Source organism: Panicum virgatum, chromosome 8K, assembly GCF_016808335.1.
Source record: "Panicum virgatum strain AP13 chromosome 8K, P.virgatum_v5, whole genome shotgun sequence".
NCBI classification, from domain to species: Eukaryota; Viridiplantae; Streptophyta; class Magnoliopsida; order Poales; family Poaceae; genus Panicum; species Panicum virgatum.
Window position 1 is genome coordinate 11994710 of NC_053143.1, and position 14771 is coordinate 12009480.

Here is a 14771-nt window from a genome sequence, read left to right on the forward strand (position 1 = left end):
CTCCACGCAAAACGTCGCCGGCGACACGCCGATCACAATACTTCTCTAATCCTGTCCAGCGCAGCACAAGCCCGGAAGCCCCCCAAGCTTCTACCATTTGCAGGCCCCCGAAGCAGCCAAGCAGCGGGGAAGCAGATAGCGCCACGCGGCACGGATCGCATCGTACGGACGCGACAGCCACGGGTGCGGTCGGCCTCGACCTCGATCCCATGACCCATCCTGCTGCTGCCACCTCTCACCCATCTCTGGGCCCCACACCCTCGCCAGCCTAGTCAACCTCCTCCCCTCCCAGCCCACCCGCACCTCCCCGTACACCGCGCCCATACACCGCCGGCCGCGACCCGCATCCCAACAGCCAGCACCAGGCCCATACGCCGGGTCCACGCGGCCTCCGGACCGTCTGCTCCCCTCCTGCTCCGATCGGAGGGGGCGAGGCGGAGCGCCGCGGCGCCGACCAAGCCCGATCCCCCCGGTGGCGCTGGAGCGGAAAGGAGCCCGCGCCTATAAATCCGCGGCCTCGCCGGCGCCCGCGAGCTCCGAGAAACCGGCCCGTTCTCCGCCGCGCCCGCCGCTACCCTAACCAGCTGACCTCACCCCGCTCGCTGTATCTATCTACCTATCTATCTATCGCTCGCTGCTTGCTCGCTCCTAGCTACCGCCGCCGCCGCTGCAGGTGCTGCTCCGGTGCCGGCGCGGGAACTCTAGCACCCCCCGATGGAGCCCGCGGGTTCGGAGGCAGAGGAGCGGGCGCCGGGGGGCCTCCCGCGGAGCGGCTCCGCCAGCCGCCTCAACGCGCGGGCGCCGGAGTTCGTGCCGCGCGCCGCGGCGGCGGGGACCCCGCCCCCGCCGCCCCCGCCGCAGGCGGTCGTGCGCCTGTTCCCGCCGCCTCCTCCCGCGGCGTTCTTCGTCGCGCCGCCCCCGCCGCCGCCGTTCGAGTACTACGCGGCGGTTGCCGCCGGCGGCGCCCCCGCCCCCGGCGCCAGGTTCGGTCCCCCCGCCCCCGCCGCGGCGGAGCAGGAGGCCGAGGCCGAGCTGCCGGCGAGGGACGGGAGCTTCGACGACCCGGTGCACAAGATCAGGAAGCAGGTGGGCGGATGCTCTTCTCCGTAGTTCCTCTCTGTCGCTAGATCAGGAACGGAGTTTGCTCAATATGCGACCTTTTTTTTTTAATCTCACAGAAGCTGTATGATGTTTCACCCGAGAAATTTGCAAAAATGGGACCGCAAACATTGGCCTTTGCAGTTTTGTCATTGGCCCCACATTTCATAGGCACTGATGGTCCCACCGTGTGATTCACTGGGAGTGGCAAATTCACGAGTGGTCAGTGTTTGCAGTCCTAATATTGCAATTTTTTCGTTTCACCCGCTTTAGATGTTCCTCGCTGTTACTCTATGACTGGCCCGGATCCATGGGCTCAATTACATCGGGAATAGATTTGCAACATCTTCTAGTCTCAGAGACGCGGGAAACTTTGGATGCATTTGGGTTGGATAAAAAAGGCAAGCATTGCTCGGGTTGAGCTGCATGCTCTCTGTTGTAGGCTTGTAGCAACGGCTGCGTACGAGCTACAATGTGCACGTGTTGTTTAATTGAGGTTGAATGGAGCTGCTACTAGTTTAACTTGTCAATTGATTGAGAAGGAGAATATTGCGTGTGTTAAGTAGTTAGATAACAGGTAACTGATCCTTCCCGTGAGTAGCAGCAGTGGAGGAAAAATTGGTGTGGTTCCCTAATATTTGATAATGGATTGATTCTTGAAGGTCCAGGGTCAGGGGTTATAGTGGTGGCTGGGATGTGCTGAAGACTGTAGCTGAATGTGGTGAATGGGTGAGGTGGTGGAAGAAGTTGCCAGCGACTCGTCACCGGCAATGGTGGGTAGTGAGCACAGGGAATGGAGGTGTTTGTGCTACATCCTAGAGGCCACGGGGGCGATGGAACTGTCGAAAATGGGTGTACAATCCCATTAGATTGAGAGTTGCAACTGGTTCTCAAGTAACAAATAGATGGAATCCTTATAGATTGGACCGGCCCTTTCCTAAACCAACTCAACCTGTCAGCAGGGCTGACTTGATGAAAAAAAGGAAACGGCACTCATGTCCCTTATGGTGGGGTCAGCTATCCTTATGTTGCTGGGTTGCGCCTCTGGGTCAGCTGGGCTGAACTGGCGCATGGCCTGCCAGCCCCATGTAGCCCAGCCCTGTGACATCCAGTGGATTTTTTATTCCTTGAAAAGCATGTTAGTGACAAAACAAGTTGACATCCATGTTTTAAATTATGCTCTGCAGTTGTGGTATCTAACTTTCCATTAGAACCTAATGCATCCCATGCTGCTGAGAGGTGGATATGGTGTATACATGCTATTAAATTCAAATTCTGGATAGGCCCAATTGGATCACTAGATCAGGAACGAAACTTGCTCAATTTGGAATTTTTCTAGTATAGAAGCTATTCTCTTTAGCCCACTTTAGATGCTCTGCTCTCCCTGTCTATTGATGTTCTGCCTAGTTCCATATGCGTAATCACATAAGTAATGAAATTTGCTACATCTTCGAGCCTCTGGGATGCCGGAACTGTTAGGCTACTCTTGATGTATTTGTTCGAAATATAAAAAGGCAAGCATTGTCCAGATTGAGCTGCATGCTTTTAGTTGTAGGCTTGTTGTAACGGTTGTGTATGAGCTGCGTGGCACACATGTTGTTTAATTGAGGTGGAATGTAGCTGCTAACAATCTAACTTGTCAATTGACTGAGAAGGCGAATATTGCTATGGTTGAGCTGTCTACTCTTAGCTGTAGCATGATAACTGTCGGAGCTTTTTAGTATTCGGTGATGTAGAAGTGTTTATTTGAGAAGGATTGCATCACTCCCAACGGAATAGATCTGCAAGCAATGTAACTTGTAACATCTCAAATTTAATTATCTGTATAAGGATGTATTTCATTTTGATGGGTTAAGCAGCTAGATAACATCCTTCTGTTGAGTAATAATGATGGACGAAAAAATTCTGTGGTTCCCTAATAATTGATGGGTGGGGTGTGACCAAGACTGTAGCTGAATGTGGTGAATGGGTGAGGCAGTGGAAGTTGCTACCAGGGACCCTTGTCACCAGCAATGGTAGGTGGTGATGGTGTGCACAAGGATGGGAGGTGGTAGTGCTAGGGAATAGAGGCAAAGGGGGTGACAGAACAGGAAGGAAAGTAGCATCAGATGACAAGTAACCTCTTGTATCTTTTTCTTGCTTGATCCAAAAAGGGCGCATCACCTGTCATTATATAGCAAGACCCAACTTGGCTCCCAAGTAACTAATAGATGGAATAACTATAGATTGGAGCCTCCGTTTTCTAAATAATTTCGACTTCCCTAACTTTAAATTGCTAACAATTTCAGCTTTCCGAAGCCAACACAAGATTCAGCAGGGCTGACCGCTGACCTGACAGAAAAAGAAGGAAAGGGCACTCGCGCGCCTTCTTGGGCGGTCAGGTTGTCTGAGCCGGGCCATGACCTGCCAGCCCAGGCCTGTGACATCTAGAGGACAAATATTTTTATTCCTTTAGAAGTATGTTAGTGGCAAAACAAGTTGATATCCATGTTTTAGAGTATGCTCTGTAGTTGTGGAATTTACTCCCATTAGAACCTAAAGCATCCCATGTCAGGAACGCTAATGCCACGAAGATTATAGCTATGGGATGTCGGAGGCCGGGGAGACGGATCCCGGCCGACGCGGCCTCGACGCCGTCCTGACGCCGGCGTCGAGGAAGAGCAGCGCGAGAGCAGGAAACGCACACAGGCAGGAAGCCAAGAGATCTACTAATCTCCAACTTAACTGATTACACAATATCTTAGCATACAAATAGGACTCTTTAGAAACTACCTGCACACGATCTATCTGTTAACCGACGAGGAGCGTGCGTCGCGTCCGGCTTCGAGTCCTTTAGCCACGCACCCTTCTCCTTCTCTCGTACACTTGGCCGGTCATGACATCCCATGCTGCTGAGAGAGTGAGAGCTGGATATTGTGTTCATCTTCTATTAAGTCCAAATTCTGAACATGTAGGAGTACTGATTGCTTGTGATGTGTGACTACTCTATGCTAGTATGCTCCAGGTGATAGATTATTATTGACTTTTTGGATGCTACTGCTTTGCTCAATTTGGTTCGAAGCCCCATTTTGTGCTGTATAGTACTCCCATCTTTTTTGCTGTAACATTTCTCATAAGCAAACTGTTCTTGTAATGCACTAATTCTGCTGTAAAAACATTCTAGCAGTCATCTTGGCCGCTTAAACTGAAAAGAGAAAGTTGTTGGCATCCTTACTTTAGCAAATGATTGTTCTCTGAAATACAATGTAATGATACTGGGAATTTCTTGGGTACGATCATGTCAATTAAATAGGTTCTTAGTGCATAATTAGTTGACTATAACTAAGTTGAAGTTGGTATTCTTTTGCTTGTTCAATCATTGGTGCTCTCCAGTTTCAGTCTGTCAGTGCTTCATTTTCTGTTCAAGTTCAGAGAGTGATGATTTATAATTTGTTTGATCCGAGATCTAGAGCCTTGTGGCTGCTAGTGATCTAGAAAATCCAGTCAATGGCATATTTTCTAAATTCATAAATTGTGACCTTGTAGGTGGAATATTATTTCAGTGATATAAACCTGGCCACTACTGAACATTTGATGAGGTTTATTTCAAAGGACCCTGAAGGATATGGTGAGTCGTATGCTTGCTTCTGAAGCTATTTCATTGAAATGTGGAATATGTAGTGTCAAATCGATACCTGATTTTCGATTTATGATTTTTAAAAAGAAAATATTTTCTACTTAAAATATATAGCTTTCTTTCCATCATTAGAAACCAAGTCATGTCTGAGGTCTTGCTACTTTAAGGTGATGGTGAGAGTCAAAGTAGTCTTCCAAGTGAATATGGACATACGGTTTTTTATCTAAAATTCTGACTTGCTTTCTCACTCAATGCAGTGCCAATATCAGTTGTTGCTGGCTTTAAGAAAATCAAGGCTTTGGTTCAAAGTAATTCCATGCTTGCTTCTGCTCTTCGGACTTCATCAAAACTTGTGAGTTCGATGATAGTCCAATTGATAGTTACATAGCATAGACATTGTTCTGAAGTTTCTTAGATTGCTGATTGGTCGTAGGCTGATTAATGACATCATACACAGTATACTATCTGTTGCTTATGTTTCCTTTCAAATTGATGTTTAATTATATCCATAACAATATTTTAAATTATTTGGACATATATTCAGGTTGTCAGCGATGATGGAACAAGAGTAAAACGCGAGCAGCCATTTACAGAATCAGATTTAGAAGAACTTCAGGTGATTAGAAACTCACTGTACACTGAATGGCACTGCTACATTAATTCTATTGTATTCCCTAGATATAAAATCTATGGTAGACTGAGAGATAAGGAACACCTCCTTTGTGTTGCAGGCCCGAATTGTGGTTGCAGAAAATCTTCCAGATGATCATTGTTACCAGAATCTAATGAGGCTCTTTTCAGCAGTTGGCAGGTAAACATTAGTTTAGGTCTATGTAAAATGTACCAGTACATTCCAGTCATGAAAATTGGAAGAACCATATTCTTCATTTCTAATTTATTTATTTATGTTTTGCCATGTTCAAGTGTGAGGACAATTAGGACTTGCTACCCTCAGACTCCCATTGGAACTGGTCCAGCTACTAACAGATCTGCCAAGCTAGATATGCTTTTTGCCAACAAGGTAATTGCTTACTAACAGATCTGCCAAGCTGGAAATTGAATTCTATTACTTACTGTAAATAAATGTTTCTGATGGTGTCCATTGAATCAAAACTAGATGTGGTTTTTGCCAACAAAATAATTGCTCCTCCTGTTTGGATACTTACTAAGAACTGAATTGTAATGCTGTTAGTAAATATCTACTCTGTGCATTGAATCTTCCCTGAATCCTGCATCCTAGGAAAGTGGAGAGACAGTGGTAATGCTTCTATTCTATGTATATTGAACATCGTAATGGGATTTTAGAATGCCTTAATGGTGTAGCTCCACTACAACTTGCCCTTGCATTCGAGTCACAACCTTTTCTTTATGGTTTTCATAGTTTAAGCAAGCTGTCGTAAATTTGGAAACCAAGATCCCATCCTGACCGGTGACAACACATATCGGAATGGGAGCATAAATGAAATGTTTGTGTGCTGTGTTGCTTCATCAGTATTTTAGATTCTGATGTTATTTCTTATTTCTGGAACTGGGAGAAGTGCCTGTCACTATATTACGTGGAATAGAGAACCACTGTACCAAACAAACCCAAAAAAAATGCAAAACCTGGAAACTTCCATTTGGTTCCTTAGGAAATACATTCCCATCATTTTCTCAGTGTTACTGAAGTGTAAGGCTTACTTCTGACAAAGGATAGAATAGAACATTATATTTCTCATCTCTCTTTTCATCAGTCTTTTCATACGGAGATACACCTTTTGCTCATTTATGTCCTACCAAAATAATATTTTTTTCCCTCGATGGCAGCTGCATGCTTTTGTTGAGTATGATACTATGGAAGATGCTGCAAGAGCGGTATGCATATTTATCTCATCTTTTAGTACAATTGTCTCTTACATGCATTATCTTATATTGCTTCGTGTGGTACAGCTTGTGGAACTTAATGATGAGAGGAACTGGAGAAGTGGGCTCAGAGTACGGTTGTTGAGCGCTTGCATGGTAACTATCTGTTCACTTTACCAACTGCACATGCTATGGTTTGGTGTTGCATTGGTGTTCAAATATACATACATACAGGAGCTTGCAATAGTACCTCAAGATGGCATATTACAAAAGTAGCATATGTACGAGGGGTTTTCCTTTTTCTATATAGCCAATGCTACACATGCAGTCATAGTTATTAGAACCGGACCGGTAATCGAACTGCTAGTGTGCTCAGTTCACTGGTTCATTGGTCTGACCGGTTGAATCAATGGTTCAAAACGGTTCAAATATATTAAGTTTTATCCTACAACACAAACTACAAAATGGTGCAGTGGTAACTCCCTCCGGTGGGAACCGTGTGTGCTGCGTTCGAAGCCCCCCAACCACATTTATTACCTCGCAGGCACCCTCCCTCACGTTTCTCTCTGCCACAGCTCACGGCCGGTTTTGATCGGTTCATTTGAATAAAAACCGCCCGGTTTTCTATAAAAACCGCCGGTTCGATCGGATATTCTCCGGTTCAATTGCAGGCTGGTCTTTTACATGGACCGAACCGGCAGGGTCTCCGGTTCCCGGTTCAACCGGTCGGACCGGCCGGTCCAGTCCGGTTCTAATAACTAGGTATAGCAGTATAGCAGTTTCGAAGCCTTAAAGATGCTTCCAGAACCAGGTTGCTTTTGAATCTACATTTTACCGCAATAGAAGCCACTCAACAACTTAAGGCAAAGCTAGGACCAGACTCATAGGGAAAATGTTCTCATGAATTTATGTTTTATCAGTGATTTTGTATGTTCTGGTCGCATGCAACAATAAACAATCTTTTGACTTGTTTAATGCCTAATCAGCATACTTTATGCTTAGGAGTCATGTCAACTTAGATAAATTTTCTGATAACCGTATTTGAAAACAGTTGCTTGCTGTGCCTATTATCAACTATATTGATTTTATATTTTTTTGGAAACTATTTATTTATTTGCACTGGCGCGAAATAAATATTTATATCAAAGTGTTGAAGCTTATGAACACTAATAATGTTGAATGCTATTACCAATTATAAAATCATATAGAATTTATTGTGAGGTGACAACTTCCAAATTCCTCCAAATGAATGAAATTTCTTTATAAGCATTTGACATTCAGAATCCACTCGAGTTTTAGTTTGAGATTTACAATTTTCTTCAAAGGAATGAAATTTCATCATAATCATTTGAAAACAAACTGATCAAGTTTTTGTAGATTTACTTCTGAAATCACACATTTTAAAACTTAATGTTGTATATTTTACTTGGATACCATCTAAAATGAAAAATCAAAGTATGACACTCAAATATATTCAACATTCTTCAATAAATCTGCAACACAGGATAATTATTTTAGTAGTAGCTCCCGCAGTTCATGATATATTCATTTTGCTGTGTTAATTGTAATTGAAATAACTGTGCATAGCATTATAGCGCAATTTTCCTTTGTTCTGTAAATCGTGTACTACTGTGTTTACATCATAGGAAGATGCATAAAGCTTAAAGCCACATTGATACATTCATCGTTTTCATTTCTTATTATCCTTGTACCAACATAGTTGGGTCTACTGTAAAGTGCATTTAGGGAGCACTTTTTATTTACATATACATACTTCAGTCATTGAGTGAAATGAATTCAAAAGGGAGTTGTTTGTCACGATCTTTGTGTATGCAGTTCATTTTTGGCTGAATGGAATTCGTGTCAGTGTCAATAATGACCAGTCATTTCTTCACTTTTTACTGGATATAATTTACTAGATCGATGTACTTGAACTTCTACAACAACAACAACAACAACATAGCCTTTTTTGCCAAGCAAGTTGGGGTAGGCTAGAGATGAAACCCGAAAGAAATAAGTTCAAGGTTCAGGCACATTGATAGCTAGTCTCTACTTGAACTTCTATATAAGATTTTTATTTTTTCTGGAACAAGTAGGAGAATTCCCTGTCATTATATTAAGAAGGAATAAAAGCTACTAACACAGGACAATGGGTGGACAGAGGAGGAAGTATTCTTCAGGACAAGCTTATGCATCAAAATTGTTTAATCACAACACATCACATTTCAAACACTGAACTGTGCAAAAGAACTCCAGCTGTAGGAAAATACTTGTGAATTATTATCAGAAGTTGAAATCAATTCAAGCTTAGTGTGTGTTAACTATGCAATTTTAAACTTGTTTGTATATTCTAGTATAAGCATGTCAACAACACTTTTTAAAATTATTTTTATTAGAAAACATTTGTCTCAGCTCTAATTTATTGTGGATTGCTCTTTGGGGTACAGACGAAGGGAGGTAAAGGGAGAAAGAGTGGTCATGAAGCTGATGGTTATGGTGAAGAGGAGAATGTCTCCACCTCTGATCAACGAAATGACAAACATTTAGAAGAAGCACCTCAACTGTCAGATGCAGCTGTAGAACACATGGTACTTCCTTTTACTCTCCAGTTTCATTCATTCTAATAGTGGAGGAGAAAAAAAAATATCTGCCTTTTCCATCATATTTTGAAATATGGGTACTATGTGCAACTGTTATCTCTGAGCAGAAAAGAGAATTACTATGTGCAACTGTTATCTCTGAGCAGAAAAGAGAATAGTTGTTCTTTGCAGGAAGGACTGAAAAGCCTGATGCCAAAACGAAAAGGGGAAAAAAAACTGAACCTCTATTACTGCTTACCAGTTTTGTACATGTGGAATATCACATCTGTCTACAGCTTATTTTTAATCCTTGCTTGTCACTATATCCTGGCTTATTAGTTGCTTTAGAGCCAGCAGTATGGCACTGTACAAGGTTTAATTTGTATGTGGATTTTCATTAGCGTGACAACAGACCTGATAACATTTTTAATTTTGTACAGACTGAGGATGGCATTGGAGATATGGGAAGAGGACGTGGCAGAGGCCGTGGCCGTGGTGGCAGAGGCCGAGGGCGTGGTTACCACCAATATAACAATCAACAGTACCACAATCAACAGCAACAGCACCGAAGCAGCAGTCAACACGGTAACAGCCGTAGCGTGGCCCATCCGGTTGGAACCCCACCATCTGCCCACCCAGACAAGAATGAGCAGCAGACACAACCGCAGCCACAACAATCCTCAACAGCTAACAAACAGCCTCCAGGCCCTCGCATGCCTGATGGCACACGCGGATTCACCATTGGCAGAGGGAAGCCGCAACCATCAGGGCCCAGCGTGTCCGCTTCTGAACCTGAACCTTGAACTTGAATCACACAAATTGGGAGACAAGAAGCATGGATATGGTGAGAGACTTGCCTTTTAGAAGTCTGTCCTTGGAGGTTGGCTTTCTAATTGATGGACCATATAACGCTTTTTGCATGTGCTGTGTGTACTTCAAAAACCTGCGGAGCACTGGTTTGCGACTACTACGTTTGCGGCCATTGTAAGATCAATTTTTTTTTTTGCCCCTTCTGCAGTTTTGGGTGTAAGACTTAGAAGCAAGGATTCATGCTAAAAGAAGAGGAAAAGAAATTAAACAGTGTAAAATGGTTGTGTATTGTTGGTGTCTTGTGACATAAATGATAGCAGGAGATCGATCATTTCTGTTTATACTATTTTGGGGTTTATCTAGTTGGTGTCACTGAAGAACGGTGAGAACTGCTCAGTTGAATCTTCGTAGCATGGCAACTCCCCTGACTAAGGCCAACAGAAGAAAACACTCTTGGCATGAAAAGATGAAAGGATTTCTAGGAAAAAAAATGCTATCTTTAAAGAAAAAAACCGCTTCCATGCCACTCTATAGCTACCAAAACGAGCCTGTGACAAAATCAAACCTTAGTTGCGCTCCCAAATGTAGGCCAGCAGCATAGTCCGAGGGTCTAATTTTGATCCTTAACTCGTTCTATCCGTCTAATTTTGGCCTGGCTAAGTCTACTCCCTTCCATTTCTAATTATATATTATTTTCTTATATATGCATTTGGAAAAAGTTTGATTTACTCCTTTCAAGTATAGCCAAAGTTTGAATAATCCCATAAACTATAATTTAGTTCAATTTACCATCTAAACTATACAATTTAGTCTATTTTATCCCATAGTACAATTTATATTTTTTGTTTCTCCTTACACAAGTTGAATTTTAATTACAAATTTTTCAGGGTAGTAGTAAACATCACAATGCATATTAAAACGTTTTTTTATAATTTTTTCATTGTTATTTTTTATATAATTTTGGATTTCTATGATTAATTTATTATTAAATATTCCGACGTATCAAAATTATGACAAAAAATTATAATGGCTTTTTTCTAATATGTGTTATGATGTGTACTACCTTCTCGTAAATTTTCAGCTTAAAACTCCAACTATGCATGGAGAAACAAAAATAATAAATTGTATTAGGTGGTAATTTAAACCAAAAGACATAATTTGGGGGTAAAATGAACCAAAAAAGAGTTTAGGGGGTTATCCAAACTTTTGCTATAGTTCAAGGGAGTAATCTAGATTTTTTTCTATGTATTTTGTTCTGTATGCAGACATAATGAATATATCAAGATGTGTAGTAAAAGCTATGTACCTATAAAACTCAAAACAATTTATATTCACTCTGTTTTGCTGGCTGTGGCTGGTGGCTGATGCTGATTTGCCGTGAGATAAAAATAATGGTGACTAGTTGGTGGCTAGTGCTGATTTGATATGAGAGAAAAATACTACTACTAGCAACCAGTAGAACAGAATGAATTTAAATGATAATTTGAAAGGGAGAAAGTATCCTTTTTCAAATGATGTGGTAGCTCGTGTTTTTTATTCGAAATAGAGAACCCAACCTAATAGGCAAATCCTAAAATCCTCCCAATGCAATTCATCAAATGTTGTTGATAGGTAAGATTAGCAAAACCCTGGATAATAATAGCCGTAAAAACAAAGAAAATACCATCAAACACTTCTAATATAGCCTGATAATCAATCTGCAAAAGATCCTCTGCATTCTGACTTCTGAATCCGACACTCCCCTGCAGTTCCGTTGCCGTGGGCGCGATTACCGTTACAGAGGAGGAGGATCCGCCCTTGAAGTGTTTGATCCCTGTCCATCCATGGTTGACGCGGAGATCTCAATACCCACCCACCCCTTTCAAACCACCTTCCATCGGCTTCCTCCAACGGCTACCTCCCCCTCCCTCCCCACGGTCCAAACCCCGATGCGGCGGCGGCCTCCACCCACCCCATCCCCGTGACCACCCGCCGCCGCTTCTCCCGACCCCACCGCCATGCCCTCCTACACCACCGCCGCCGCGCCGCGGCCGTCCGCCTCCGCGTCCAGGCCCCGGAACCGAAAGCCCTCCCCCTCCCGGTCCCCGTCCCCCGCGACCGCGCCCAAGCCCAAGGCGGCTGCGGCCGCGGCCGGGAGCACCGCCCGCCGCCGCAGCCCGCTCTCGGACCTCAACTCCAGGGACGCCTCCGCCGCGCGCGAGCGCCCCGGGTGCTTCCGCTTCCTCCTCCCCTCCTCCGCCGCGTCGGGGTCCAGGTCCTTCTCCACCCCGCGGACCCCCAGGCGCCCGGACCCCAAGCCCCGGTCCGCCGCCCGGATCCCGGACCAGGAGTCGAGGACCCGCGCGGAGCGAGAGCCGCGGAGGCGGGGGCCGGAGCCGGGCGCCGGGAAGAAGCAGTGGCCGGCGAAGGGGCGGCGCCCGGAGCAGCTCGAGGCGCTGACGCCGGAGAAGAAGCAGGCGGGCTCGGGGGCCACGCCGCCGACCGGCGCGACGCCGCCGGTCCACGCGTCGATCTCGCCCGAGGTGGCGGCGGCGGGCGGGTCCGCGACGCCGGCGTGCTTCGCGGCGGGCCACCACGTGCTGCCGGGCGTCAGGGACCGCCGCAAGTGCCGCCCGCGGGGCATCCTGGCGATCGCGGGGGAGGGCGGGCCGCCCAGCGAGGGCCTCGGCACCGAGCCGTTCCGCGCGTCCATCCGCTGGCTTTCCTCGCCGCCGCCGGGGGCCGAGCCCAGGACGTGCTCGACGAAATGCGGCGGCGACGAGGAGGAGGCGTCGGTGAACTGGCTGGTGTCCCCGCGCGACGGGGGCGGGGCGGACCTGCTCGAGGACGAGATCTTCGTGCCCAGGTGCTCTTCGGATGACGCGTTCTGGCGGTTCTCCCCAGACTGCGCGGGGCTGTTAGGCTCGCCGCTGCTCGGCGGGCTGCTGGACTTCGGCACGCCGGCGTCGGACACGTCCGGGACGACGCCGTCCTCTGGGTTTCTCCCCGTGCAGAAGACGCCGAGCAGCGGCGATAGCATCAGCCCCTTCTCGCTTATTGTCAAGAGGGCGTCGGAGTCCTCTGCCAGATTACGCAGTTTGTGTGCCCAGCAGGGTCTGGGCAGCAGCTACCACAGCGGTTCGGCGGCAGATCCGACAGCAATGTCCGGTGAGTCATGGCCTGAAAGTGTCAGCAATGGCACACGGTCAGGATTGACAAGGACAGGCAGTCGTCCGATGAAGATGATGGATCCAGTGCTGGAATGCCTTGAGATGATGAGTTTGTCCCCGAGGCCCGGGGATGATGACTATGATGGAAGCGGTGCGCTGCCTGCACCATTGCCTGAGCTAAGCTTCCAATTCACAGGAGCTCCAATGTCTCTGGAATCAGTAGACTTGTCCTTCTTTAAGAGGTCTCCGCATGACATAGAATTGAAGGGGAAGGAGACGAGTTTCAGCAAATTGGTCATGGCAGAGACTCGGATCTCCTGGCGAGAAGGGCTTGTTAGCAGAATGTTTGATATTGGCGACTTGGATTGCTGCAAATGGATACCTGATGATGAAGATTCACCGGTGCTTTCACACAACGACGAGGCTTTGCTTGGCTGTACAAATTCTCAGAGAGGTGACAACCACCAACAGGAAGTATGTGGCTTTGGCTCTGTTGAGTTCAGTTGCGTCGGTGATGAACTGAACAATGATAGCAGCAAGGCTTCTTCAAACCCAGTCCCAATTGCTGAGTCCATGAGAGCAGAAGGATTTGAGCTCGTCTCATCCGATGATTCTGACTGGCCTCTCTTCTACAAGAATGACTTGTATGAGTCATGAGATGTCTGAACTCTGGACTGCAGCGGGCATTCTCAGTTCAGATGTTGTGTACCAATTGTACTACTAGAACCATCGCAAACACTGTGTTTGCCTTAACTTTGTACCTTTTTCAGCATTTGAAGTTTTGCTTTACACTCTTTGGCACTACATGTAAATCATGTTGGTAGATAGATTTGTTTCTGGAATAACCACTTGTGGTCCCTTTTAATCCACTGGTCATAATTCAGAGAGCTTCATGAGCATAGCAGAGCTGTTTATTTTATTATTTTTCAACTTTGTAAACAACCCCCCTGTTCGAAAGCATCAATTCATAATTTGTTTTAATTGTGGGCTGCTGGTTGTGATACTCTCACTGTTGAGACTTGCTGCTGTCCTCCTTCCCGTGCATTTGCAGCTGTCAGAGCTCAAAAGATTCAGCTCCCGAAGAAGTAAGTGTTCTAAAAATTCTAATGTATATTTACTTGCTCTTTTCTGATTTGAACCCATATGTGCAAGCAAGTGTATAGTACTGTACGGGTACTGTCGAATTGATGAAGCCGGTAAAAATGAAGTTGTATCTGGTGTGTCGGTACCCTGTAGTAGGGATACCCACTCCTACTGCAGCAAGGCAGGACCCGCGTAGTAATCCGTAACTACGCGCAAAGGACGGAGCAGCCAGGCCCCACGGGTCAGGCCCTTTCCTCACCAGACCAACGGCCCCGGACCCGTTCCCCGCCTGGGGATGGGTCCGGAGACGCCACGTGTCCCTAAGGAAGGGAAGCTCCGAGCTGACAGCCGAGGCCTCGGACCCCCGTAGGGGTCCGGGACCTCCTGTGTCCATCCAGACCTCCCATACTGCGTGGGGGTCCGGAGCCGCCACGTATCCCGGAGGCACGGGTTCGAGCGCGAGCCTTCTGCCGGAAGACTCGCTCGCCTACCGCATTCAATGCTGGTGGTTGAGGCGTGCTCTGCCACCACAGCACGCGGGGCAGCCTTTGTCAGGCCCCACTGTGCATCGCGTATTACCAAGATACACAGTGC

General features: G+C 46.2%; 2 protein-coding genes across 3 annotated transcripts; both read left to right on the forward strand.

The window, feature by feature from the left end:
• Positions 1 to 367: 367 nt before the first annotated feature.
• LOC120643943 (la-related protein 6B-like) lies at positions 368 to 10307 on the forward strand. 2 transcript variants are annotated; one of them, XM_039920456.1, is made up of 10 exons: positions 378 to 1086; positions 4624 to 4705; positions 4972 to 5066; positions 5259 to 5330; positions 5446 to 5525; positions 5639 to 5735; positions 6521 to 6568; positions 6644 to 6712; positions 9004 to 9144; positions 9576 to 10307. In XM_039920456.1, exons 1-10 carry the CDS (start codon positions 715 to 717, stop codon positions 9936 to 9938), a joined length of 1419 nt encoding a protein of 472 aa, XP_039776390.1. In that variant the 5' UTR covers positions 378 to 714; the 3' UTR covers positions 9939 to 10307. The 2 variants fall into 2 exon arrangements, with proteins under 2 accessions (XP_039776391.1, XP_039776390.1); XM_039920457.1 differs by lacking the exon at positions 9004 to 9144 and having other exon boundaries at positions 368 to 1086.
• Positions 10308 to 11677: 1370 nt separating this feature from the next.
• On the forward strand, positions 11678 to 14075 carry LOC120643942. The gene has a single exon (XM_039920455.1). It carries the CDS (start codon positions 11943 to 11945, stop codon positions 13749 to 13751), a length of 1809 nt encoding a protein of 602 aa, XP_039776389.1. The 5' UTR covers positions 11678 to 11942; the 3' UTR covers positions 13752 to 14075.
• The last annotated feature ends 696 nt before the right edge of the window (positions 14076 to 14771 follow it).

What these genes read in the sequence shown, in the direction of transcription:
- LOC120643942 (XM_039920455.1), top strand. Translation starts at nt 11,943, where the DNA reads ATGCCCTCCTACACCACCGCCGCCGCGCCGCGGCCGTCCGCCTCCGCG.
- LOC120643943 (XM_039920456.1), top strand. Translation starts at nt 715, where the DNA reads ATGGAGCCCGCGGGTTCGGAGGCAGAGGAGCGGGCGCCGGGGGGCCTC. An exon ending in AAAGGACCCTGAAGGATATG is followed by an intron (nt 4,706 to 4,971) that starts GTGAGTCGTATG and finishes CACTCAATGCAG; the next exon opens with TGCCAATATCAGTTGTTGCT. An exon ending in TGGAAGATGCTGCAAGAGCG is followed by an intron (nt 6,569 to 6,643) that starts GTATGCATATTT and finishes CGTGTGGTACAG; the next exon opens with CTTGTGGAACTTAATGATGA.